We start from the raw sequence: 27,454 nt of genomic DNA, 5'->3' as shown, positions 1-27,454 counted from the left end.
CCACCTTCGCCGAGGTCCCACATGAACAAGGATGGGCTTCCGTTCTCAGAGACTCAGTAAAACAAACCGACATGTTCCCACCGCCACGTTCCCCAATCCCCGGGGCAGTGAGAGAGTCCAACAGGGTTTGTGATCGGTGCAGCAGGTGCCGCCAGCCTGCGGTCGCGAGAGACCGGACGTGGATGCGGACGTAGCGGGCATCTTCACGTTCTTAGCAGGGCTCCTCTCCCGGCTCCACTGGTCTGCTCCCTGCTTGTCGGGAGAGCCCTAAGCTCAGCGTCGGTCTTGTTTCTTTTTCCTTCTCATTTAGTAACACCACCACCTCGGGGGTCGTGGCCCTTCTAGCACGCCCACTAACCCTCCGGGAGCCCCGAGCCGCGCCTCTCGCCGGACTGCAGCCCGTGCCAAGCGGGGCCGCTGGCTAACGGCCTGTCTGTTTCTCCACCAGAGTCTGAAGGAAGGCCTGACGGTGCAAGATCGCCTGAAGCTCTTTGAGTCCAGGGACCTGGAGCGCGACTAGCTGCTCCCACGCAGCTCAGACGCACCCTCCCTGGCCCGCAGCCGCCACCCTCGTCTGTACCTTCGATTTCTGTTATCGTTATCGTTGTTATCGCCCTCAGTAACTGTGGTATGGATGCATGAGAGACTGGTCTGTGGGTTGCTCACATCACCCCTGTTGTGTTTACCGAAGCTTTTCCCCATGGTTTTCTATGACCAGCCCAGCCGAGGGGCCGAGCGCATGTGTCTCTCCCCCGTCGCCCCCGCGCTCATGTCAGTATTAAGGCCCAGCAGCCTGCGATAAGCTAGCTCTGTCTCGCCCAGTGCGCGGTGGGGTCAGGGCCCGGGCGGGTCCCTGGGAGAGAACCGGCCACGAGGCGTGGAGGCGTGTGCTGCGGTCCCAGCGCGGATAGCTGGTAGCCTGCGGGGGGGGGGGGGGGGGGGCGGAGCGTGGCCTAGAACCTTGGATGTACCACCTTCGGGCTTCAGAGGAGGACAGCATTTTGTATTTGTTCCACTAATGCCGCTTAGAACCACACCCCAGATACTCGTGGTAAACCTTTCACAACCTGGAAAATGTTGAAAGCAGCCATTCCTATTTTTGTTTGTTTTTTATTAAATCTTGCACAAAACCAGGCCCCTCTCATTCCTTCCTACGCTCGCTTCTTTCTTGGTCACCAGGAACCCTGGTCCTTTCATACTCGGTAGATGCTGACCTGTGAGCACAAATAATGAAGAGAGTTTTCCCTCAGAATACGGTTGACAGGAGGCCCTGTGTTAAGCCGAGGTTAGAGCAGATGTTGGAACCAGATAAGAACTGGCCACTCGTGACGTGCTCCTAAGCCTCCTTCAGTTCACCTGAGGTCTCAGGCCCTGCGGCACTGGGGGCGCCTGCGCCGGGCCTGGACCGACGGCTCTGCTTCCTTAGTGGTCTGAGTAACAACTCTTTAACCGCCACCAGACACTCCACAGCACTTCTTGAAAACCTCTGAAATCGGGGTTCTATGACGGCCCCATGAAAACTCCTCATCCCGTTAGGGCGGGGAGTGTGAACAAAGCCCACCAGGCAGGAGCCAGCCCGGGCGCGGGGGGAAGGCCTCCTGGCCTCACTGCTTGGGTGAGCACCACTGTCTCGGGTACGTGGGTGCTTCGGGCGTGGAAACGTAGGAATCATCTTGCTCAGTTTTTAGATTAAGTGAACGCACGAGGTCATTTGGAGAAAGTCCTGGAAGGGCAGGACAGAGGCCCTGGGGTGTGTAAGAAGTGCAGCTCCCGTGCCGTCTTCTCACTGGATGGTCTCAGGGCTCCTGGCTGCAGTGGGCCCTCCCTGCTCACAAGCTGTTCAGAGCCTCACACCACGCCAGTCACTCCTTCGCCGCTATCCTCCCACGTTTTTAAAAGCAGAGAACATTAGCTCCTTTAATTCTGGCATCAGACACCCCCGCCGTGTAGACTGGCGCTGTCTCCAGAATGGTCTGTGAGCGTGTCATCGAGGGCAGCGTCACAGGTGCCCTGGGGATCTGCTGGGCAGGCCTCTGCCAGGCTCGGGCGGCTCTTCGGGTGTCATGACTGTGGCTTCGTGTCCCTCCTCCGAGCATGCACCTCGTCAGGCCGGGTTGGCCCTGTGCTGCCCCTGCTGCCCCTGGGGGGATCTCCGGCCCTCCCAGAAGGGCAGGGTCCGCGCACAGAGTTGGGTTTCGTCTGCCCGTAGACGTGAGCGTTTGGATTGTGCAGTGCTCCTGATTAGGTCAAAGGAGCATTTTATTCACGTGTCTTCATCAGTTGTCCTTTGAGGTCTGCCCTCAGGAATCTCGGGGAACAGGTGGCGGCAGCAGCATCCGGGGCTTGCAGGCAGAGGTGGCCAGGAAATGCACCGCGAGGGCTCAACCAGCCGAGCAGCGACCCCGGCAGTGCTGGGCAGCGGCACGTGGTGACGGCCGCCGCCTGGTTCGGAACCAGGTCTGAGCTTCGGGCTGGCGTGAGCAGGCAGGCCAGGACGGCGAGGGTCTCCGCTCTGCATCTCACCGTCCCACCTCAGCCCCCGGCACGCAGCGTCCTCCGGACTCTCCCTGCGAGCACCCAAGCTCCCAGGCAGCAATTCAGCTGCCGCACTCCAGAAAGGAGGAAGAACACGTATGCGGAGGTTGAGCCGGTGTCTGCGTTGGCAGAGAACAGGCCCTCGGGGGGCTGTGGACAGGGAGGCGCAGGTGACCGCGAGCCCAGGGTGCTCCCGGCACTCCCCCAGCATGGGGAGCGTCCCCACGTCCCCAGGGAGGAAAAGGTTCCCTGGGTCGTCTCTTCACAGCAGTGATATTTTCCTGTAAACGTTTCTCCTTCATCTGGGACCTGCGAGCACCTGCAGCTAAGCCGAGCCCGACAGGCCAGCGGGACGGCTGGACAGACTCACACCACCTGACGGCTCTGTGAACACCGGCATCACTGCAGTGTACGTGCGCCGGGCTCGCGGCCGCCTCTGCTCCGACGTGCTGCCGGGGCCTAAGCAGGTCTGAAGGCCAGTGTTCCGGTGACCGTGCTGGCCGCAGCGTGCCTCGCGGGCTTGTGCCATGGCGCGAGAGCCAGCGTGGCTTCCTGGGACGAAGCGATGGCTGTGCTGGGGTGACCGGCGGAGACCGAGGACGACGGAAGGCCCAGCCTCTGGCCAGTCATGGGCAGCCTGTCGTTCACGGTGTCCAGACGCAGGCAGCGGCTCACTGACCCGACAGCTGGGCACCGAGGCCTCATGCAGGCCAGGCTCGGGAAGAGAGGGAGCTGCCTGAGAGCAGTTCTGACAGATGAGGCCACGAGACAAGACCTACGGCGTCAGCACTCTCAGAGACGTCTATTTAATGCCGTTTCTCTGCGAGGGAAACACCATCTTTCCATCGCTGCGCCTGGCAGCCCCCTCCACATCCTCTGGGTGAGGCGGCACAGTGCCTGGCCCCTCCGAGGGGCCTGTATGGTGAGCGCTCACCCTGGAACCTCCTCTCCAGCCAGGTGCCAGGGTCCCCCAGCTCTAGCCGGTGAGACCTCGCGGGCGCCCCGGGGTGTCCCCCGCTGGGAGGAGCAGGTAGACAGGCGTGCGTGTTCTCCTCGCGAAGGAACTCACGCCCGCTCCTCCCTGAGGACGCGGCGTCCCGCCGGAGCACCACGAGCCAGGCTTCCCGCCGCCGCTCGCTCCTGACGTGGTCTTCTCCAGGGACTCAAAGCTGTTTTCCATTAGAGAGTAAAATGAACACAGCCCGCCAGCAGTTCTCTTTCCTGAAAGGAAGTTTGCTCATCATCGTTCTCAAGAAGCTTACTTTCAAGACGCAATTTCATAAAACAAAAATACTAGACACCTTTATCACCTAGAAAGGGGAGGAAACTTAACTGTTGCCAGAGTTTTACAAAGGACTGGAAAGTGTGTAGTATGATACTTAAGAATGAAATACTAGAAGGAAAAATGATCTGGCACCTTAACTGGAAGCTTCTCTCCTCTGGAAACTACAGTATTCCGGAATGTCTCACACCCCAAAGTCCTGGACAGTGAGCTCTTGGTGTTTCATGTTGAATAGGAATTTGCTTTATGAACAGCTTTTACCTGTTGCCCTAGCATTTCCTCCACTCAGCCGAAACTAACGAGGGTCCCGGGACCCTGGTGCTGCAGCCCCACCCTTAGAAGACTTGGGAGGTGCTGCTGAGAACCGACTTCTTCCAGAGGTTTTCACTGCAGGCATCTGCACACCCATCTTGTGATCGTGGGCGCTCCTTCATCCCGCCATCCTGAGAGGGGATCCTGGACGGCGCCGAGAGGCCTGAGCGCAGGTGTCGGACTCCCAAGCCTGGGAAAGGTCTTCCTCACCATAGGTCAGGTGAGACGTAGCGCCCGCCCCTGCTCTCGGCACTGAGCGCACGACGCTAGGGACACTCCCGCCGCAGCAGGCCCAGCCCGGCCCTCCTTAGCCTGCTCTCAGGAGGCGGGGCTGCACTTTAGTTTTGTGTATTTTCACGTGTGTACACTTTCGCAAGGCCATACTTTCCACAGCTGAAAACTTAAATAAGCAGCAGCCTTAAGCGAGGTCTCAGAAACCACGTGTTTTGGGTTCTTTGATAGGAAGACAGGATAGAAACCCAGTATGGAGATGAACTGTCAGTCTCTCAAGTTTTGTCTGACTGGAGAAGACCGGTCTCGTTCTTCTACCCTTTTGAGAACGGTGAGTTTCTTCCTGTTTCTCTGTAAAGGGAAGCAGTCTCCCCTCCCTGAGGTCTGTCAACAGAAGACCCTCAGAAGAGCAGGCCTAAACCTGTGTCCCCGAGAGCAGCTCAGACACACTGTGTCCATTCCTTCCAGGGCCCACGGGACCCCGCACACCCCGTGCAGCTCCCAGGTCCTCTGTATTTAGAAAAACCGGGATATTATTCAGAGCAAGCAGTGTAAATATTACTCAGAAGTTACTGCATGGATTTCTGTGACAAAGTCTGTGGGTTTTTTTCTTTTTTCCTCATACAAGCATTGCTTTCTAAGATAGGACGAACAGCTTTGGGTACAACACTGAATCCCACTCAACATTACAAGGAAGTGTTTTTAATGACTTGTGTTACCTTTCATAAAGCTCTGGCCGTTTAACAGGTGGTTTTGTTTTTCCCTGAAAGATCTCGGTTGTACTTGTTCCTCATTCTTGGCAGAGCCGTTCAAAGTGCTGAGGAAAATCAGGAGGAGGAGGAACACAGGAGGGGCTCCTGCCCGGACCCTGCACACAGTGACTGGGGACCTGCAGGAGACCCAGCACCTTGGCGTCTAAGTCAGTGACCTGTGGCCCCCTGCTGGGGGCTGCGTGGGAGTCCAGCCAAGCGCCGGGTTGTTGTGTGACGGCTTGGACGTTGCAGAACTCGTAAGGCTGTTATTCTATGATGTGTGCCCGTCAGGCTGGCAAGCGTACTTGAGAACTGGACCGTCCAGGCCTGTGGGATGAGCCGGGAGGGCAGTCTGAGCTCACGCAGAGCAGCCTTCAGACGCACGGGCGCGTGCTGCCCATCACGTTTCCAGCCATCCGCCCTCTCCCCTTTACAGCTAGCTACGTCGCGCGTTTCAGTTTTATTTTATAGAAAGCTAGAAATAGATTACAAAGAACACTAAATTCATTCTTGTGTTATGCTTGTATCACAAAACCAATTAAAATGGATTTTAGGATTTACCTTTAGTATTAACAACATATCTACTGGCTTACTGTTAGGATTCAAAACCAGTTAAGCGATTAAGACTTTTCCTAAGTAATATTTATAAAACGTAAAGTTTCTCCTCAACAATTAGAATCCTCAGTGATCTTTCTCACAGATATGCTCTTCTTTCAGGGTGAATGTCTCAATCCAGCTACTTGAGACAAAAGCATACTATGCCTAGCTGCTGGCGGGGCGGGGGCCGCATACGAACAAAGTGGAAAAGCGTAGGTAGCTGCTTCTACTGGGACAAGTTCAGGAATAATTCACAGCAACAATCACTTCTGCCACAGCTACTTTTTCACGGGTGGTACATGTTCAAAGAATAAGCTTGTATAATTTTAACGGGCGTTTAATTTCTGTACTAACATAATGTTCGCCAGGCTGAAGTGGCATGGAGACCCACCGCGTGCCCCCCCCCGGCCCCCAGGAGGGGGCCCATCTCCCGTGGGACTGCAGGGGCCTCTTGAAGAGAAGGGCCTGGTCAGCTCGCTGCTCTCTGACAATTCAAGACCTCTACGGTTTAGTTTGAGGCTCCTTTTTAAATACAAAATTTCTGATCAACTGCTCACTACAACTGAAGTGTTACTTGTCAAAATATTTATTCCTTTGTGTGACATGCTAGATTCCCATGGATGTAGCTGATCATTTCTACTGTAAATATTACCTAACTTTACATAAACAATATCATAATAAACTATTTTTGCATCACCCTTGGCATGCTGTAAACGAGGTTTTGTTTAACGGAAGGACATGACGCAAAACAGGCGTTTAGGTCACAAGTCAGAGGGCTTGGTCAGGAGCCCAGAGATTTATGATGGAGCTTTGGTTCTACTTGTACAAAACCTGCTTTTTAAGTGTCTGGATTAGTTGTCAACACTTTAAAATCAGGAGATTTCACATGTTCACACACAACGAAGAGTTAGAAATATTTTACATCCGTAATCTAATTAAGGTTACAGAAACTTTCAGGGGGCCAAAAAGACAATAAGAAATACCAGAAAAAGAACTATAACTCCCCCATACCTACCCCTTCATTCGTAGATTTACTTACAGTATTTTTACTTTTTGTTTAAAAAAGAAAATGCGGGCTTCCCTGGTGGCGCAGTGGTTGGGAATCTGCCTGCCAATGCAGGGGACACGGGTTCGAGCCCTGGTCTGGGAAGATCCCACATGCCGCGGAGCAACTAGCCCCGTGAGCCACAACTACTGAGCTTGCGCGTCTGGAGCCTGTGCTCCGCAACGGGAGAGGCCGCAACAGTGAGAGGCACGCGCACCGCGATGAAGAGTGGCCCCTGCTCGCCGCAACTGGAGAAAGCCCTCGCACAGAAACGAAGACCGAACACAGTCAAAAATAATTAATTAATTAATTAAAATTAAAAAAATAAATAAAAAGAAAAAAAGAAAATGCATTTTTCATCATGACCCAGTACGCACAAACATACACCCCAGCCACAATCCAACATTTCACAAAATAATGCACCCTTCCTAGGACACACACTGACGTCTCTATCCCATTTCATTTTGTAGAATTCTGGTTGTGACCCACTAAGTAAATTTAAAATAAGAAACTTTTTTCCCCCCAATATTGTCACAACCTTTGGAGTAAAACATGTGAAAATGACTGCAGAATCCAAACTTTTACTCAGATAAACACAAACAAATTCAAGTCTGACTCTACCTATTAGAAATCAACTTGTGGAATCTGTAAAACTTGACAAAAATAAACTTGAGTACAGACACGTAAACATTTTCAGTACTATTCCAATTGTTCAAAGATGTTTCAGTTGTTTTTCACCCATTTAAAAAAATTATTCTTATCAAAGCATAGTTTCAGGACACTGGTCTAATATAATGGTGTTTTAACAGCTTTAACACTATTTTTTTAAAGCTATGTACATGCAGTTTTAAAAGCCAGCAGGCATTTGGAAAAGTGGTAAAGACACTCAACAAGCTAGGCACAGAAGTGAGCTTCCTCAATATTAAAGGACAGGGACTTCCCTGGTGGCTCAGCGGTTAAGAATCCGCCTGCCAATGCAGGGGACAGGGGCTCGATCCCTGGTCTGGGAGGATCCCACATGCTGCAGAGCACCTAAGCCCGTGAACCACAACTCCTGAGCCCACGCGCTGCAACTACTGAAGCCCATGTGCCTAGAGCCTGTGCTCCACAACGAGAGAAGCCACCACAATGAGAAGCCTGCACACTGCAATGAAGAGTAGCCCCCTCTTGCTAGCCACAACTGGAGAGAAAAAGCCCATGCGCAGCAATGAAGACCCAACACAGCCAATAAATAAATAAATAAATAAATAAAGGATAACTATGAAAAACCCAGTTAACATCACACTCAATGGTAACACTGAAAGCTTCCCCCTAAGATCAGGAGCAAGACAGGGATGTCTGTTCACGCCTTATCTGTCCAACACTGCTTGAGAGACTAGCCAGAGCAGTTAGGAAGAGAAAGGAAAGGCATCCATGTGGAAGAAGAAGTAAAACGACCTCCACCTGCAGATGACAGGATCTTGCATAGAGGAAGTTCTAAGGAATCCACCAAAAAAAAAAAAAAAAAACTATTAAAACTATAAATGAGCTCAGCACGTGTGCAGGATACAAGACTCACACAAAAACCAACTGCATTTCTCTACACTAGTAAATAATCTGAAACAAATACATTTTAGAAGTGTAAGACTTGCACACTGAAAACAATGAAACATTATTTAAAGAAATTAAAGAAGATTTAAATAAATTGAAAAGTATCCCATGTTCATGCGCTGGAAGATGGAATACCGTTAAAATAGCAATATTCTCCAATTTGATCTACAGATTCATGGCAATCCCTATCAAAATCCCAGCTGCTACTGCAGAAGTTGATCAGTTGATCCTAAGGTTCATAGGGAAATGTATGGGGTACCTGGAGCAGCCAAAGCACGTTGGAAAAGACGAACAAAGGTGGAGGACTCATTCTGCTGGGTTTCAAAACACACTGCAAGGCTTCAGTAATCAACACAGTGTGGTATTGGCATACAGATCAGATCAATGGAAGATAACGGAGACCCAGAAGTAAGCCCTTACATTTACAGTCAGCTGATTCTGACAAGGGTGTCAAAGCCACTCAGTAGGGAAAAAAATACTCTCTTCAACAAGTGGTGCTGGGACAACTAGCTACCTACATGCAAAAGAATGAAGTCGGATCCCTTACATCACACCACATACAAAAATTAACTCAAAATGGGACTTCCCTGGTGGCGTAGTGGATAGAACTCCATGCTCCCAATGCAGGGGGCCCGGGTTTGATCCCTGGTCAGGGAACTAGATCCCACATGCATGCCTCAACTGGGAGTTCACATGCCAAAACTAAGGAGCCCGCGTGCCGCATCTGGGGAGCCAGCTGGGCCGCAACTAAGGAGCCTGCCTGCTGCAACTAAGACCCAGCACAACCAAATAAATAAATATTCAAAAAAAAAAGTTCAAAGAAAATATATTTTAAAAAATAACTCAAAATGGTTCATAGACCTAAATATAAGACTTTCAGGAAAAAAAGTAAGAGCAAATCTTTGTCACCAATGGGTTGGGCATTGGTTCCTTAGTTAAGACACCAAAGCACAAACAGGTGAAGAACAGATAAATTGAACTATACCAAAATTAATAATATATGCTGCAAACAATGCCAGCAAGAAAGTGAAATGACTACCCAAAGATGGGAGAAAATATCTGCAAATCATACTTCTGATAAGGGACTTATATCCAGAATATACAAACACTCTTATAACTCAACAATAAAAATGCAACCCAATTTAGAAAATGGGTGAAGGATTTGAATAGACATTTCTCCAAAGACGATACATGAAAGACCAGTAAATACACGGTGGTGCTCAACACCATTAGTCATCCAGGAAGTACAGGAAAACCACACGTGAGGCAGCACCTCACACCCAGCAGGATGGCTATCATTGAAGTCAGACAGGGGCTGGGAAAACTGGACAGCTGCATGTAAAAGAACGAAAGAACATTTTCCCACACCATATACAGCAATAAACTCAAAATGGATTAAAGACCTATTGGAGAGGATGTGTAAAAAAGGGAACACTCCTACACCGTTGGTGGGGATGTAAACTGGGGCAGCCATTATAAAGAACAGTATGGTGGTTTCTCGAAAAACTAAAAATAGTTACCATATGATCCTACTCCTGGGCATGTATCTGGAAAGACAAAAACTCTAATTCGAAAAGATACATGCACCCCAATGTTTGTGGCAGCACTACTTAAATAGCCAAGACATGGAAGCAACCTAAATGCCCATCAGCAGATGAATGGATAAAGAAGATGTGGTACATATATATAATGGAATATTACTCAACCATAAAAAAAGAATGAGGGACTTCCCTGGTGGCACAGTGGTTAAGAATCCTCCTGCCAGCACAGGGGGACACGGGTTCAATCCCTGGTCTGGGAAGATCCCACGTGCCACGAGGCAACTAAGCCCGTGCGCCTAGAGCCCATGCTCTGCAACAAGAGAAGCCACCGCAGTGAGAAGCCCGCGCACCGCAACGAAGACCCAACGCAGCCAGAAGTAAGTAAATAAATAAATGTATTTTTTAAAAAAAAGAATGAAATAATGCCATCTGCAGCAACATGGATGTACCTAGAGATTATCATACTAAGTGAAGTAAGTCAGACAGAGAAAGGCAGATATCTTAAGATATTATTTATATGTGGAATCTAAAAAAATGATACAAATGAACTTATTTACAAAACAGAAATACTCTCACAGACACAGAAAACAAACATGGTTACCAAAGGGGAAGGGGAGTTTGGGAATAACAAACATTACTATATGTGAAATAGATAAACAACAAGGACCTACTGTGTAGCACACGTAACTAATTCAATATCTTGTAATAACAAATAATGGAAAAAATGTAAAAAAGAATATATATAAAATATATAATGTGTATATATGTATATAACTGAATCACTTTGATGTACACCTGAAACTAACACAACATTGTAAATCGACTATAATTCGATTTTTAAAAAATGGATTAAAGACCTAAATGTAAGACCAGAAAACATTAAACTCCTAAAAGAAAACGTAAGTGGAATACTCTTGATGTAAACTGTAGCAATATTTTCTTGGATCTGTCTCCTAAAGCAAAGGAAATAAAAGCAAAAATAAACAAATGGGGCTTCCCTGGTGGCACAGTGGTTAAGAATCCGCCTTCCAAGGCAGGGGACACGGGTTCGTGCCCTGAAGATCCCACATGCCAAGGAGCAACTAAGCCCATACGCCACAACTACTGAGCCTGCGCTCTAGAGCCCGTGTGCCACAACTACTGAGCCCACGTGCCACAACTACTGAAGTCCACGTGCCTAGAGCCCGTGCTCCGCAACAAGAGAAGCCACCACAATGAGAAGCCCGCGCACCGCAATGAAGAGTAGCCCCCGCTCGCCACAACGAAAGAAAGCCCACAGCAGCAACAAAGACCCAACGCAGCCCCAGAAAATAAATAGATAAATAAACAAATGAAACCTAATTAAACTTAAAAACTGCACAGCAAAGGAAACCGTCAACAAAACATAAAGACAAGCTACTGAATGGGAGAAAATATTTGCAAATGATATGACTGATAAGGGGTTAATATGCAAAATATAATCAATATAAACAGTTTATACAGCTCAACATCAAAAAAGCAAACAACCCAATTAAAAAATGGGGAGAAGACCTGAACAGAAGTTTTTTTACAAATAAAAACCACAGATGGTTAACCGGCACATAAGCAGATGCTCAACATCGTCCACCATCAGGGAAATGCAAATTGAAACCACAATGAGATGGGACTTCCCTGGTGGGTCAGTGGTTAAGAATCCACCTGCCAATGTAGGGGACACGGGTTTGAGCCCCAGTCTGGGAAGATCCCACGTGCCACAGAGCAACTAAGCCCATGTGCCACAACTACTGAGCCTGCGCTCTAGAGCCCCTGAGCCACAACTGTCAAGCCCAGGTGCTGCAACTACTGAAGTCCATATGCATAAAGCCTGTACTCCGCAACAAGCAAAGCCACTGAAATGAAAAACCCTCACAGCGCAATGAAGAGCAGTCCCCACTCTCCACAGAGAAAGCCCGTGCACAGCAACGAAGACCCAACGCAGCCCAAAATAAATACATAAACTAAAAAAAAACAAAACACAATGAGATACCACTTCACACCAGTCAGAATGGCCATCATCAAAAAGACCACAAATAACACCCTTTGGTGAGGATGTGAAATAAAGAGAACCCTCACACACTGTTGGTGGGAATGCAAATTGGTGCAGCCACTATGGAAAACAGTCTGGCAGTTTCTAAACAAAGTAAAAATAGAGCCACCATGTGACCCAGCAGTTGCACTCCTAGGTACATATCCAAAGGAAATGAACAAACTAATCGGAAAAGATACACGCACCCCAATGCTCATAGCAGCACTATCTAAAACAGCCAAGATATGGAAGCAACCTAAGTGTCCATCAATAGGTAAATGACTAAAGAAGCTGTGGTACATATATGCAATGGAAGACCAGTCAGCCATAAAAGAGAATGAAATAATGCCATCTGCAACAACATGCATGGACTTGGAGAATATTATGCTCAGTGAACTAAGTCAGACAGAGAAAGACAAATACTGTATGATATCATTTATATGCGGAATCTAAAAAATCAAATAGACTAGTGAACATAACAAAAAAGGAAGAGGCAGATCTAGAGAACTAGTGGTTACCAGTGGGAAGATGGGAGGGGGAGGGGCAAGGTAAGAGTAGGGGATTAAGAGGTACAAACTTCAATGTACAAAATAAGTTACAAGGATATTTAGTACAACACAGGAAATATAGCCAATATTTTATAACTGCAAATGGAATATAACCCTTAAATACTGTGAGTCACTGTCGCACGCCTGAAACTTACATAATATTGTACCTCAATTATACCTCCATTTTTAAAACTAATTTTTTAAAAAGTCAAATAATAGCTTTCTGTTCGTGAGGATGTGGAGAAAAAGGAACCCTGATACACTGTTGGTGGGAATGTAAAATGATTCAATCGCTTTGGAAAACAGTCTGGCAGTTTCTAAAATGGTTAAACAGAGTGATATGACCCAACAATTCCACTCCTAGGTATATACTCAAGAGAGACGAAAACATGTCCACACGAACACTCGTATGTGAATGTTCACAGCATCGTATTTGTAACAGACAAAAGGTGGAAACAACCCCCATGTCCATCAGTTGACAAACAGGGAAACAAAATGTGTTCTGTCCATACGATGCGTTATTATTCAGCTATAAAAGAAGTAAAATGCTGACACCTGCTACAACACGGACAGCCCTCAACAGCACTACACTCAGGGAAAGGAGGCAGAGACCAGAGACCACAGGTTGTGGATTCCATTTATGTAAGACATCCACACCAGGTAAATCCACAGAAACAGGGTTTCTTTCTGGAGCGAAGAAAACACTCTGAAAGCAGACAGTAGTGATGGCTGCACAACTCTGGTAATATAGTAAATAACAACTCTGTTAATACACTAATAACTGATAATCTCTTAATAGAATGTTAATACACCGAACTGCATATTTTAAAAGAATGAGTTTTATGGTATGTGAATCTGAGTGAAATGTTTTTTTAAACTAGTCAGTTGCGTTAAAAACCAATTCAGAGGATTCCCTGGTGGCGCAGTGGTTGAGAGTCCGCCTGCCGATGGGTTCGTGCCCCGGTCGGGGAAGATCCCACATGCCGCGGAGCGGCTGGGCCCATGAGCCATGGCCACTGAGCATGCGCGTCCGGAGCCTGTGCTCCGCAACAGGGGAAGCCGCGGCAGTGCGAGGCCCGCCTACCGCAAAACAAACAAAAAAAACACTTCAGTACAACCAATACAGTGCTTTAAATACAATGGAACTGCATTGTTTGAACCCAACATTCTCGTGTATTTGACAGCTACGGGACAAACTACTACCAGGACATTTTTTTTTTTACCACAAGGGTTGCATGAGTTTAAAATATTTTACACGTTAACTGTGCCAATGTTTAATTAACTTTGCCTGTCAGGTTTGTTAAGCTGCATCACTGCCCCGTAGTTAAAATGACGACTTTGAACCAAAATCACGAGGCTGGCCAGGAGCCTGTGGGGTGGGGGCGGGGGCGGGGGGCAGTAAGAGGGGAGCTGACCTCGATGCCTCTTAGGGAGCAACCGCCAAGCCTCCTGGGGGTTGATTCCCTCCTGTAATGGTTCCGTTCGTGACAGAATCTTGTGGACAAAGCGTGCAGCTTCGGACGACACGCCACGCAAGTCCCCTCCCGGCCTCTTCCCCTCCGTGCTCAGGTCACTCCTGGTGTCCTCTGCCCGCCGATGTCAGCCACACCTCTGGGGGTCTCGTCGGTGTGCCTGCCCATCACTGGATGAGCCCCCAGACAACTGCCGCTCCGCACAAGCCACTGACTCGGCCTGAACTACCTTCTGAATCACGAAAATACCGACGGTTCCGCCCACCTGCTTCCACAACCCGGAGACCTGGGAACCACGCAGCCTCGGCCGCGACCCCCTCTGGCTCTCCTGGAGAACCAGACACGCCGGGCTCGGCCTGTGCCCTGCCCCCAGCCCAGCTGCCCCTCCTCACGCCTCTCCCGTCAGAGCGGGGCTCTGGTCACCTCGTATGGTCACCCACCCTCAAGGGACAGAACAGCCTCCGAAGTGGAGGCTGACCTCAGTGCTGCAGCCTCGTCAGCACCCAGGCCCTCAGAGAAAATGTTTTCCTTTCAGAAAGGCTGTTAATCTGGGACTTGATTAACTCCGACTCAAATTCCCACCGCTACGATGACAATAACTAAAACAATATAAATAAAATTACATTAAGTAAAAGACTACGTGAGATGAGCTCATTTCACAACTTCTGCAACATCAACCTGGATGGTGGGGCTGGATGGTCCGCTGCGCACAGTGCTGGGACGCCGGACACTGCCGGCTTCCGGAAGGAAGGCGCAGGCCCCACGCGGGCCGGGCGGACACTCGCAAGACACTGGGGGTCCCCCAAGCAACACCCCCAAATCTTCACTCCTCGAGAGGCTCCTGCCTTGGCCAACGGTTTCTAAATAGCTGGATGTTCCCCCACCACCACCACCAAAAAAAGTTTTGTTTAATAAGTAGCCGCCATTCGAATGAACAAAAGGCAGAAACACACAACGCTAGTCGACTAGGGGAGAGCGCGTTTATTCGAGGCGGCGGGCCCAGCTCAGGGGAGAAACACGGTCACTGTGAAGCCATGTCTGTGACTTCCATCTGAGAATACAGCTTTGGTTAAGTAAGGAAAGCTAAGTTTCGGGTTTACGTATCTGACACTCTAAGTCAGAGGTAACTTTAAATCGAGAGGAACACGCCATGGGGGGAGGGGTCCCCAGGGGCCGGGAGATGAGGGAGGAGACCCAGGGGTGCCCACCGGGCCTGAGCGACAGGAGAGAGCAACTGCTGTCCAGATGTCTTCGGAGCTGCCTCCGGGACAGTTCAAACATGTCACATCCCTGCCCCGGGAACGAGGACAGCCCAGTGAGGCCACCCCCGGGACCCGCCTCGCCTCGGTGATACCGAGCAAAGCCACGAGTGTCACGGTGAAGGCCCGTTCTCAATGCACACACAGCCTAACCTCTCCGAGTGTGAGAATGCTAAAACTTAAAATCCTAACACGTGGAACCGGGAGCAGCTTCTGGACACTCCCGTTTCCACGTGTTACGATTGCTCACTTCACCTTACACACCAGGGGCTGCCAGGCGCCAAGCTCTCAGTGCTCATCCCTTCTACTGAGTGACTCCCAAGGATGACGGCCACTCCTCGCCGTGCCATCCCCCGCCCCTCCCCCCAGGAGCTGGAGGCAGCAGGGAGGGAGGGACCGTCACCTCTGGCCATCCAGGTTCCGCCCGCTGGATGGGGGCTGAGGGAGCACTGAGGGGCCCGAGGGCTGGACCGACGGGTCAGGGGAAGCCGGGGAGGCCCCAGAACCAGGCAAGGGGCTCGGCGAGCCACCGTGACGAGGCGGTGGCCCTCCCTGCACGCGCAACCCTGACGGAGGCACCCGGCACCCGGTCCAAAAGCCCGCCCTTGCGCTGCACAGCATGGCCTCTTCCTCGTAAACCCCAACACTCTCTAGGGAACTGTACCATTTAACAAAGGAGAATTTAACGGGACTGGCTTTCCTTGCACAACACGTGGGATTCCGGCCCCGGAAGCGCGCGGCTCCTAGCAGGAATGTGGCTGTGGCCCCCGAGGGTCGCTCCAGCTCGAGGGACGCCGGCCCCACCTCCCCACGTGCAGGCGTCTCAGCGACTCCCCTTTTTGTGAGGGAAAAAGGTGTACTTGGTGGGGTTAAACTCCTCCCAGATGCGCTCAAACTCCTCCAGAAAGAGCCGCACGCACTCCTCGTCCTCTATGATGAGCACGTTCTCCCGGTTGCTCTGAATGGCCTGAGTGGTCCAGTTCAGCGAGCCAGTGATCAGCACCTTCTTGTCCACGATCGCGAACTTGTGGTGCATGTAGCCCAGATCCTGGTCGTGCCGGACCTGGATCCCTGCAAAAAGTGAGACGTCACTGCTGCCTGTCACCCCGACTGAGCCGCCGGCTGGGCGCTCCGTCTCATCACCCCCACGCGGGGGCCCCTCGCTCCCTCCCCCCAGCCCCTCCTCTCACCACCCGTCGCTACAGTTCAGGCTCCTTCTGCAGCATGGATATGTTCACATGACTGATCGCGCTCGTGTCCGGTTTCGCGGGCTACCATCACGTCTGGATGGTGACGGCGGCTGAGCCAGGCAGGGACCCGCCCCACCAGCCCCAGGAGGCGGCGTGGAGGACACAGAGGCATCGGGGTGGGGGGACCGCAGAGCCGAGGGCCGGGTGGCGGCAGGGACGCGTGACTCAGTTCCTCTGGAAACAGTCCCTGTTCCCAGCTCCTGATCCGGGGCAGGCTCCCCACCCCCACCAGGGCATACGACCCACATCATCCTTCAGTTACTGGTTCCAGGACGATCCAGTGGTGACTGGTGCAAAACCCATCTGCTTGGGTTCACTTGCCCCTAAGGTCTCACTCAGGCCCAGAAGCAGATCCCCTTCAGTCAGCACCTTGTAAGGGGGACAAGCCTGGCGGGAGGGAACAGCACAGGAGACACCGGGCCCTGGCCCTGAAGCCGTGGCTCTGGCCCTGTGACCACCCCGCTCACACAGCCTCTCTGCCTGTTGGAGCTCACGGAGCCCAAGGTGCACCCGGCAGCCCCTCCTCGTGACTCCCACCTTCGACCACAGGATCGCCTGCCACTCCTCACACGACAGCATGGGCCCTCATGCGTGTCACGTCGCAGGCAGCTGTCCTGCGACATCTCCTGACCCTTCCTGGCGCCTCAGGACTCCTGCTGCAGTCAGCCCCCCACCGTTCAGCACTGTGTCCCCAGAGCCTGGAACCGGTCCAGGCAAATAGAGGCTCACAGAGAGACCGGTTCAACAGTGAGTGACAAACGACGGCCTGGATGCCCTCAGAGGGGTATCAAGGTTTGGACGGGGTCTGGTCGCGGGGCCCTTTAAGGTTCTTCCCAAACCTGAGGTTCTACGGTTCTCTAAAAACCTAAACAAAATAAAACCGCTATGCCGAAACATAGCCAAGTTTCCCCATCGAAAGAACCAGCAGATCAGGACAACACATGGCTACCAGGAAGAGCGGAAGCCAACGGTCCTCAACCTTTACACTAGGTTTCCAACCCTGCCCACACGGAAGCAGACGGAAAAGCAGCAGAAGACTGAAGTGCGTTCCCATCAGGAGAGCAGGCAAGAGGCCCATGCAAGCTGGGCTGAGAGCAGCCGGGACAGTTCTTAAAGGCCCCACGCATCTTTTGGCCACAGCGGCCACCAGAATTGACAGGTCAAACAGATGCTGGTGCAGGAATGTCCTTCCTGGGTGCCTCAGTGATCGAGAGAAGGGCACGAGGTTCAGACTCCGAATAGCTCACACAGAACACAACGTCACACTGAGGCAGGAGGAGGAAGCAGAATTCACAGGTAAAGCAGGATGTGAATTTAGAACGTCTTCAAAATTATTCACGCATCCGGGTTCATCTGTCCTCACTCCAGTGAGAGAGGCAGGCCAGCCACAGACCTGACTTCCCTGACATTTTGTAGCCTGAGAAACAAATTAACTGTCACCAACTAAACATTTCAGCTCCACGTTGTAGTGTATTTTTAAAATTCATTTCAGGGCTTCCCGGGTGGGGCAGTGGATAAGAATCCGCCTGCCAATGCAGGGGACGCGGGTTCGAGCCGGTCCGGGAAGATCCTACGTGCCGCGGAGCAACTAAGCCCGTGCGCCACAACTACTGAGCCTGCGCTCTAGAGCCCGAGAGCCACAACTACTGAGCCTGCGCTCTAGAGCCCGAGAGCCACAACTACTGGAGCTCGTGCTCCGCAACGAGAAGCCACCGCAATGAGAAGCCCACACACCACAACGAAGAGTAGTCCCCGCTCACCGCAACCAGAGAAAAGCCCACGCGCAGCAACGAAGACCCAACGCATTCAAAAAATAAAATAAATTTTAAAAAATTCATTTCAGAAGCTCCAAAATGAAATTCACTAACGAGTTTAAGGGGAAAAGCCTTTTCCTCCCTTTGGTCCTTAAGCAGACGCAGCCTCTCTGCACACCTGCGCCCTGACCAGCTTCTGCTGGCAGACCTGCTTCCAGCCTCGGCCCCTCCCGGGGCTGTCGCCCAGGTTGCGGGCTCAGACGCTCTGCACAGAAGCTCCTGAGGAGACCTTGGAGTTTCCCCAGACCTTGCAAGGCCGCCAGGGGACGCGAGAGGGTCTCCCCGGTCCTCAGGCCCCCGCCCCAAACACCCACGCCATCCTGGCTCTGCCTCCCGCCTCCCAGGCCCCGCGCCCGGCCTACCTGCCTTGCGGAGCAGCCCAATCTGTGAGCCACTGAGGGCCATGTAGTCGCAGTCGGTGACCACGCGAACGCGCACCCCGCGCTGGTGCAGCAGCTGCACTGCGCGGCCCAGCTGCGGGCTGGAGAAGGCGAACAGGCAGAGCTCGAGGCTGGCGCGGGCTGCCAGCAGGGCACGCAACAGGCGGCTCAGCGAGCTCTCGCCGTGGGGCAGGTTGCAAGGGCAGCCCGAGGGCGCGGTACCTGGGACCCGCAACAGGGCCTCGGTGCACGTCACCTGCGACGGGAAGAACAGCACCTCGCGCCGCGGCGGCCGCCGCCCGGCCCACAGCCAGCGCAGCACAGCGGGTAGCGCCTCCAGGGCCAGCGCGAGGCCTCCGACAACAGCAGCCACCACCTGCCAGCGTAACGGCCCCATCTCGCCTTTGGCGTCTGAGGCCCCGCCTACCACGTGCGCCCGCTGCCCACTGCGCCTGCGCGCCTGCCTGCCGCCCATCTGCGCCTGCGCATTCAGCGCCCATCGCCCACTGCGCCTGTGCGCCCGCCGTCCACGGGCCACGTGCGCCCTCCGCCCCGGGGCACTTGCTCCTGCGCTTTCGGCGCCCATTGCCCACTGCGCCTGCGCACCCGCCTGCCGCCTACGTGCGCCCGCCCACACTGCGCCTGCGCACCCAACGCCCAAAGGACCCAGGAGGCAACCAAAGAAAACCCACAGGGGCTTCCCTGGTGGCGCAGTGGTTAAGAATCCGCCTGCCGATGCAGGGGATGCGGGTTCGTGCCCCGGTCCGGGACGATCCCACATGCCGCGGAGCGGCTGGGCTCGTGAGCCATGGCCGCTGAGCCTGCGCATCCAGAGCGGAGAGGCCACGGTGGTGAGAGGCCTGCGTACCGCAGAAAAAAAAAAAAAAAAAAACTGGTGAAATCTAAATAAAGTCTGGACTTTAATAGTAATGTACCAATGTCAGTTTCTTCACCTTGGCAAATGAATTACAATAATGGAAGATGCTATCTTTGAAACTTTTTGGTAAATCTAAAATTATTCTGAATTAAAAGTTTATTTAAAATGTTAAACACACACCTTCCATATGGTCCAGCTGTCCCACTCCTAGGTATGACCAAAGAGAAATGAAAGCGTATCCCACACAAAGACCTGTACGCAAATGTTCAGAGCAGGTTTACTTGTAATAACTCAAATCTAGAAACAACATAAATGTCCGTCAACAGATAAACTTTTGCATATTAATGCAACAGAATATTTAGCAATAAAAAGAACTAAATTATTGATATATACTACCACACGGACGGATTTCAATTATGCTGACTGAAAAAAAGCCAGAAAAAAAGAGTACAGACTTATGATTCCATTTATATAAAATTCTAGGAAATGCAAACTATAGTGACAGAAAGCAGATCTCTGGTTGCCTAGAGGTGAGGGAAGGGCAGGAGGGATTAGAAAGAGACATGTGATAGATATGTTTATTATCTTGGTGGTAGTGATGGTTTCACGGGCATATTCGTATGTAAAACTTGTCAAATTACGTGGCTTAAATAAAACTTTTTTAATAGAGTTCCTGAGTTTAACTCTGGCTCCCCTGCTTCCTAACTGCAGGACCTCAGGCAAGTGGCTTCATCTCTTTGAGCCTCACTTTCTTCATTTGAAATGATAATAAAGAATGAGAAGAAGGACTTCCTGTCACGGCAGTATAAAGAGGTGCTCAATTCCTCCTTGCAAAGAACAAACAAATTGGGACTTCCCTGGCAGTCCAGTGGTTAGGACTCCGAGCTCTCAGTGCTGAGGGCCCGGGTTCGATCCCTGGTCAGGGAACTAAACTCCCACAAGCCTCGCGGTGCAGCAAAGAACAAAAACCAAAAAACCCCATAAAACTGGGGGAAATGGTCAAGAACAACAACTTCAGGGCATTGGAAATACCGCAAAGGCAGACATCAAAATGAGAAGTGTTCGCTTTTAAAACCCGGCGGTGCTTAGGATAGGAGCAGGAGGAGTCCGTGGCCCTGTGGACTGAGGCTCCCATCCCTTCAAAACCCACCCCTCAACCCTGGTTGGAAAAAGTAGCTGTCTTGCCAATGTGGGACTGGCTGCAGAAACCTACAGTTGTGCTGGCCAAAAATGGTGGATTCAGTTGTGAATGAATGATCAAAACACGCAGCCTTACCAGCCCAAGAGGCAGTCCAAGTTAGGGCAAGCAGCAGATCAGTCAAAAATGTGACAGACATCCTGGAAGTGAGAAAACCATAAAAGGGCTGAGTTATGTTCTCCCCACATGCCTGGCTAACTGGGGAGCAACGTATGAGTGCGAGAGACCCAGGAGAGCATGGGGAAAAGTGAAAGCCAAGGGGCGCTTGAAAGCATTCCCCAACCCAGATTGATCAGCAGAGGGTATGAGGCCTACAGGCTCAGAGTATTTGGGTTAAACCAAAATCACTGCTGACTACCACATTAGAAAGACTCAGGGGTGACCCCTACGAATAAATAAAAATAATCTTAAAAAAACGAGCAGACACACCAGTGGCTGCAGAGTGCAGGGGAAGAGATGCTGAAGTTTAAGTCCAGGTAAGTTTCCAAAGGACAACCACCTCAGAAAAATAAAGTCCAGAGTTGCTACACTCTATTATCAAAAATGTCCAGTTGTCAACCAAAGCCTACTAGACATGCAAAGAAACAGGAGGTTTTTTCCAACAAAAAATACTAAGCTTTCCAATCTATTCTAATCTATATCATTTCCTTCCTTCTGCTAGCTTTGGGTTTAGTTTGTTGTTTTCTAGTTCCTTAAGTTGTAAAGTTAGGTTATTGACCTCAGATCTTTCTTCTTTTTTAATATAAGCATTTGTAGCTGTAAATTTCCCCCTCAGCACTGCTTTCACTGCATCCCATAAATTTTGTTGTGTTTTCATTTTCATTTGTTCTAATTTCCCTTGTAATTTCTTCTTGATCCATTGGTTGTTTAAAAGTGTATTGTTGGGGCTTCCCTGGTGGCGCAGTGGTTGAGAGTCCGCCTGCCGATGCAGAGGATACAGGTTCGTGCCCCGGTCCGGGAAGATCCCACATGCCGCGGAGCAGCTGGGCCCGTGAGCCATGGCCACAGAGCCTGTGTGTCTGGAGCCTGTGCTCCGCAACGGTAGAGGCCACAACAGTGAGAGGCCCGTGTACCGAAAAAAAAAAAAAGTGTGTTGTTGGACTTCCCTGGTGCTGCAGTGGTTAAGAACATGCCTGCCAATAGAGGGGACATGGGTTCGAGCCCTGGTCCGGGAAGATCCCACATACCACGGAGCAACTAAGCCCATGAGCCACGGCTACTGAGCCTGCGCTCTAGAGCCCACGAGCCACAATAACTGAGCCCACGTGCTGCAACTACTGAAGCCTGCGTGCCTAGAGCCCGTGCTCCGCAACAAGAGAAGCCACCACGATGAGAAGCCATCGCTCGCCGCAACTAGAGAGAGCCTGCGCACAGCAACGAAGACCCAACGCAGCCAAAAATAATAAATAAAATCAATTTTTTAAAAAGTGTATTGTTTACAAAGTGACCAACAAGAGATTAATCTCCAAAATATACACACAGCTTATGTAGCTCTATGTCAAAAAAACAAACAACCTAATCAAAAAATGGGCAGAAGATCTAAACAGACATTTCTCCAAAGAAGATATACAGATGGCCAAAAACCACATGAAAAGATGCTCAACATCAGTAATTATCAGAAAAATGCAAAACAAAACTACAGTGGGCACCAGCACACCGGTCAGAACGGCCATCATCAAAAGGTCTACAAACAATAAATGCTGGAGAGGGTGTGGAGAAAAGGGAACCCTCCTACACTCCTGGTGGGAATGTAAATTGGTACAGCCACTATGGAGAACAGTATGGAGGTTCCTTAAAAAACTAAAATGGAGGGCTTCCCTGGTGGTGCAGTGGTTGAGAGTCCACCTGCCGAGGCAGGGGACACGGGTTCGTGCCCCGGTCCGGGAAGATCCCACATCTTCCGGAGCGGCTGGGCCTGCGAGCCATGGCCACTGAGACTGCACGTCCAGAGCCTGTGCTCCGTAACAGGAGAGGCCACAACAGTGAGAGGCCCGCGTACCGCAACAACAACAACAAAAAACTAAAATGGAATCACCATATAATCCTTCAATCCCACTCCTGGGCATATATCCTGAGAAAACCATAATCTGAAAAGATACATGCACCCCAATGTTCATTGCAGTACTATTTACAATAGCCAGGACATGGAAACAACCTAAATGTCCATTGACAGAGGAATGGATAAAGAAGATGTCGTACATATACACAATGGAATATTACTCAGCCATAAAAGACAATGAAATAATGCCATGTGCAGCAACGTGGATGGACGTAGAGATGATCATACTATGCAAAGTAAGTCAGAAAGAGAAAGACAAATACCGTATGATATCACTTACATGTGGAATCTAAAATATGACACAAATGAACATATCTACAAAACAGAAACAGACTTATGGTTACCAAAGGGGAAACGTGAGGGGAGGGATAAATCAGGAGCTTGGGATGAACACACACACACTACTGTATATAAGATAGGTAACCAACAAGAACCTACTGCATAGCACAAGGAACTCTATTTAATATTCTGTGATAACCTATATGAGAAAATCTGAAAAAGAATGCATATATGTCCATGTACAATTGAATCACTGGGCTGTACACCTGACACTGACACAACATTGTGTATCAACTATACTCAAAAAAAAAAAGTGTTGTTTAATTTCCCCAATTTTGTAACTTTTCCAGTTTTATGTTATTGATTTCGAACTTCATCTTGTGGTCAGAGAAGATACTTTGTATGATATCTATATGTTAAGATCTACTGAGATTTAATTTGAGGTCTAACCTATGGTCTTCCTGGAAAATGTCCCAAGTGCACTTGAGAAGACTGTGTGTGCTGCTGCTGTTGTGAGGAGTGCTCTGTAAATGTCTGTTAGATCTAGTTGGTTTATTGTGGTGTTTAAAGGACTATAGGACTATCCCCTGAACATTTCTTCCTTATTTATCTTCTGTTTTTTTAATCCATTATTGTGAGTGGGGTAGAACGATTATTGTAGAACTATTTCTCCCTTCAATTCTCTCAGTTTCTGTTTCATATATTTTGATGGTTGGTCATTAGTTATGTTAAGTGTTTATAATTGTTATAACTTCTTGCTGTACTTTATTATACAGAAGCCTTTTGTTATATATAATATCCTTCTTTGTCTCTTGTAAACGTTTCTGACTTACAGCCTATGTTTCTGTATGCCCTATAGCTTTTTGGTTCCTCATTTCTTGCATTCCTGTCTCCTTTTTTGTTTTTTGGCAGTGAGCTGTCTAAACTCCTTCTTAACTTCCTCTTCCATATATTCTGTAGCCATTTTCCTTGTGTTTACCATAATCATTCCATTTAACATCCTAAAGTTATAACATTCTAATTTGAAGTTATAGCAGCTTAACTTCAATAACAAAAATCCTCCTCCTTTACAGCTCTGTCCCACCCCTTTTGGTGGTTACATCTTTATACGTCATGTGCCACAAAACAGAAACTAGTAATTCTTCTCAATGTATTTCCTAAACTGTGTAGAAAACACAATTTGGAGTTACAAACCAAAGTTACAGTAACACAAGCTTTCACATTAATAGTTTTTTCTTCAAAGGTATGTTTCTTGGTTATAGAAAACAAAAAGTATGGTTACAAACCATTGTTATAGTAATTCTAGTTTTTATAATTGCCCATGTATTTATCTTTATTGAGATCTCTATTTCTCCATAGGGCTTTGAGGTACTGTCCAGTGTCCTTTCATGTCATCCTATAGGACTCCCCTGAGCAGTTCTTGCAGGACAGGTCTAATGACAACAAACCTCTCAGCTTTTATCTGGTAATGTCTTGATTTTTCCCTCACTTTTGAAGGACAGGTTTGCTGGATAGGGACTCTCGGTTGACTTTTTTGTTTTAGACTTTTAACATATCAACCCCCTTGTCTTCTGGCCTCCAAAATGTCCGATGAGAATTCTGCAGATATTCGTACTGAGGATTCACTTCTCTCTTGCTGTTTTCAAGATTTGCTCTGTCTTTTGAAAGTTTTTTTTTAATTGTCTTTTGAATTTTATTTTATTATACAGTAGGTTCTTATTAGTTATCTATTGTTTACATATTAGTGTATATGTGTCAATCCCAATCTCCCAATTCATCCCACCACCAACAACCCCCCCCCCACTTTCCCCCGTTGTTCGTACATTTGTTCTCTGCATCTGTGTCTCTATTTCTGCTCTGCAAACCGGTTCATCTGTACCATTTTTCTAGGTACCACATATGTGTGTTAATATACGATATTTGTTTTTCTCTTTCTGACTTACTTCACTCTGTATGACAGTCTCTAGATCCATCCACGTCTCAACAAATGAACCAATTTCGTTCCTTTTTATGGCTGAGTAATATTCCATTGTATATATGTACCACATCTTCTTTATCCATTCATCTGTCGATGAATGACCTGGCTATCGTAAATAGTGCTGCAATAAACACTGGGGTGCATGTGTCTTTTTGAATTCTGGTTTTCTCTGGGTATAGGCCAGTAGTGGGACTGCTGGATCATACGGTAATTCTATTTTTAGTTTTTTAAGGCACCTCCATACTGTTCTCCATGGTGGCTGCATCAATTTACATTCCCACCAACAGTGTAGGAGGGTTCCCTCTTCTCCACACCCTCTCCAGCATTTATTGTTTGTAGATTTTCTGATGATGCCCATTCTGACCGGTGTGAGGTGATACCTCATTGTAGTTTTGATTTGCATTTCTCTAATGATTAGTGATGTTGAGCAGCTTTTCATGTGCTTCTTGGCCATCTGTATGTCTTCTTTGGAGAAATGTCTATTTAGGTGTTTTTTGTTGTTGTTGTTTGTTTGTTTTGCGGTACGCGGGCCTCTCACTGCTGTGGCCTCTCCCGTTGCGGCGCACAGGCTCCGGACACGCAGGCTCAGCGGCCATGGCTCACGGGCCCAGCCGCTCCGCGGCACGTGGGATCTTCCCGGACCAGGGCACGAACCCGTGTCCCCTGCATCAGCAGGCGGACTCTCAACCACTGCGCCACCAGGGAAGTCCAAATGTCCTATAAACGTCAATTAAATCTATCTGGTCTACTGGTCATTTAAAGCTTGTGTTTATTAATTTTCTGTCTGGATGATCTGTCCATTGGTGTAAGTGAGGTGTAGAAGTCCCCCACTATTATAGTGTTACTGTCGATTTCCTCTTTTATAGCTGTTAGCAGTTGCCTTATGTATTGAGGTGCTCCCATGTTGGGTGCATATATCTTTATAATGGTTATATCTTCTTCTTGGATTGATCCCTTGATCATTATGTAGTGTCCTTCCTTGTCTCTTGTAACATTCTTTATTTTAAAGTCTATTTTTTTCTGATATGAGTGCTGCTACAACAGCTTTCTTTTGATTTCCATCTGCATGGAATATCTTTTTCCATCCCCTCACTTTCAGTCTGTATGTCTCCCTAGGTCTGAAGTGGGTCTCTCACAGACAGCATATATATGGGTCTTGTTTTTGTATCCATTCAGCGAGCCTCTGTCTTTCGGCTGGAGCATTTAATCCATTCACGTTTAAGGTAATTATTGATATGTATGTTCCTATTACTATTTTCTTCATTGTTATGGGTTTGTTTTTGTAGATCCTTTTCTTCTCTTGTGTTTCCCACTTAGAGAAGTTCCTTTAGCATTTGTTGCAGAGCTGGTTTGGTGGTGCTGAATTCTCTTAGCTTTTGCTTGTCTGTAAAGCTTTTGATTTCTCCCACGAATCTGAATGAGATCCCTGCCGAGTAGAGTAATCTTGGTTGTAGGTTCTTCCCTTTCATCACTTTAAATATATCATGCCACTCCCCTCTGGCTTGTAGAATTTCTGCTGAGAAATCAGCTGTTAACCTTATGGGAGTTCCCTTATATGTTATTTGTTGTTTTTTCCCTTTTTGTTTTCAATAATTTTGTCATTTGATTACTATGTGTCTCAGTGTGTTTCTCCTTGGGTTTATCCTGCCTGGGACTCTGCGCTTCCTGGACTTGGGTAGTTGTTTCCTTTCCCATGTTAGGGAAGTTTTCGCCTATAATCTCCTCAAATATTTTCTCAGGTCCTTTCTCTCTCTCTTCTCCTTCTGGGACCCCTATAATGCGAATATTGTTGCATTTAATGTTGTGCCAGAGGTCTCTTAGGCTGTCTTCATTTCTCTCCATTCTTTTTCTTTATTCTGTTCTGCAGCAGTGAATTCCACCTTTCTGTCTCCCAGGTCACTTATCCGCTCCTCTGCCTTAGTTATTCTATTGATTCCTTCTAGTGTAGTTTTCATTTTAGTTATTGTATTGTTCATCTCTGTTTTTTTGTCCATTAATTCTTCTAGGTGTTTGTTCTTTAATTCTTCTAGGTCTTTGTTGAAGATTTCTTGCATCTTCTCGATCTTTGCCTCCATTCTTTTTCCAAGGTCCTGGTTCATCTTCACTATCATCATCCTGAATTCTTTTTCTGCAAGGTTGCCTATCTCTTCATTTAGTTGTTTTTCTGGGGGTTTATCTTATTCCTTCATCTCGTACCAAGTCCTCTGTCTTTTCATCTTGTCTATCTTTCTGTGAATGTGGTTTTCCCTCCACAGGCTGCAGAAATTGTAGTTCTTCTTCACTTGATCTTAGCCAAAAGGCCGAGAAGCGATAGAATTGTAGTTCTTCTTGCTTCTGCTGTCTGCCCTCTGTCTTTTGAAAGTTTGACTGCATGTCTTGTGATCTTCTGGAGTTCATCTTACTTGGAATTT

The 27,454-nt window shown here is 48.9% G+C and overlaps 2 protein-coding genes across 12 annotated transcripts in view; one reads left to right on the top strand and one right to left on the bottom strand.

Moving 5' to 3' along the window:
- MPRIP (myosin phosphatase Rho interacting protein) overlaps nt 1-6,411 on the top strand; it is a 133,207-nt gene extending 126,796 nt beyond the window's left edge. For 7 of the 11 annotated variants that reach the window (XM_060290205.1, XM_030861145.2, XM_030861146.2 and 4 more), the window contains one exon: nt 449-6,411. In XM_060290205.1, coding sequence (XP_060146188.1) covers nt 449-520 — 72 coding nt within the window. In that variant the 3' untranslated portion in view covers nt 521-6,411. Of the gene's footprint in view, nt 1-310 lie in introns of all 11 variants that reach the window. The other 4 variants (XR_009560266.1, XR_009560265.1, XM_060290204.1 and 1 more) reach the window with 4 other exon arrangements.
- Nucleotides 6,412-14,923: 8,512 nt separating this feature from the next.
- PLD6 (phospholipase D family member 6) lies at nt 14,924-19,166 on the bottom strand. The gene is made up of 2 exons (XM_030861158.2): nt 18,635-19,166; nt 14,924-16,279 (listed from the first exon to the last, which is right to left on the bottom strand). The coding sequence occupies exons 1-2, from the start codon at nt 19,125-19,127 to the stop codon at nt 16,032-16,034; spliced, it is 741 nt and encodes a 246-aa protein (XP_030717018.2). The 5' UTR covers nt 19,128-19,166; the 3' UTR covers nt 14,924-16,031.
- Nucleotides 19,167-27,454: the final 8,288 nt, after the last annotated feature.

The sequence above is a fragment of the Globicephala melas genome, chromosome 20 (assembly GCF_963455315.2).
Source record: "Globicephala melas chromosome 20, mGloMel1.2, whole genome shotgun sequence".
NCBI classification, from domain to species: domain Eukaryota; kingdom Metazoa; phylum Chordata; class Mammalia; order Artiodactyla; family Delphinidae; genus Globicephala; species Globicephala melas.
Note: the sequence above shows the minus strand (reverse complement) of the source record. Positions and strands in the feature narration are given on the sequence as shown.

Coding starts and splice junctions, on each gene's coding strand:
- PLD6 (XM_030861158.2), bottom strand. CDS start 19,127: ATGGGCGGCAGGCAGGCGCGCAGGCGCAGTGGGCAGCGGGCGCACGTG. Junction 16,280..18,634: donor TGGGCTGCTCCGCAAGGCAG/GTAGGCCGGGCG, acceptor CACTTTTTGCAG/GGATCCAGGTCCGGCACGAC.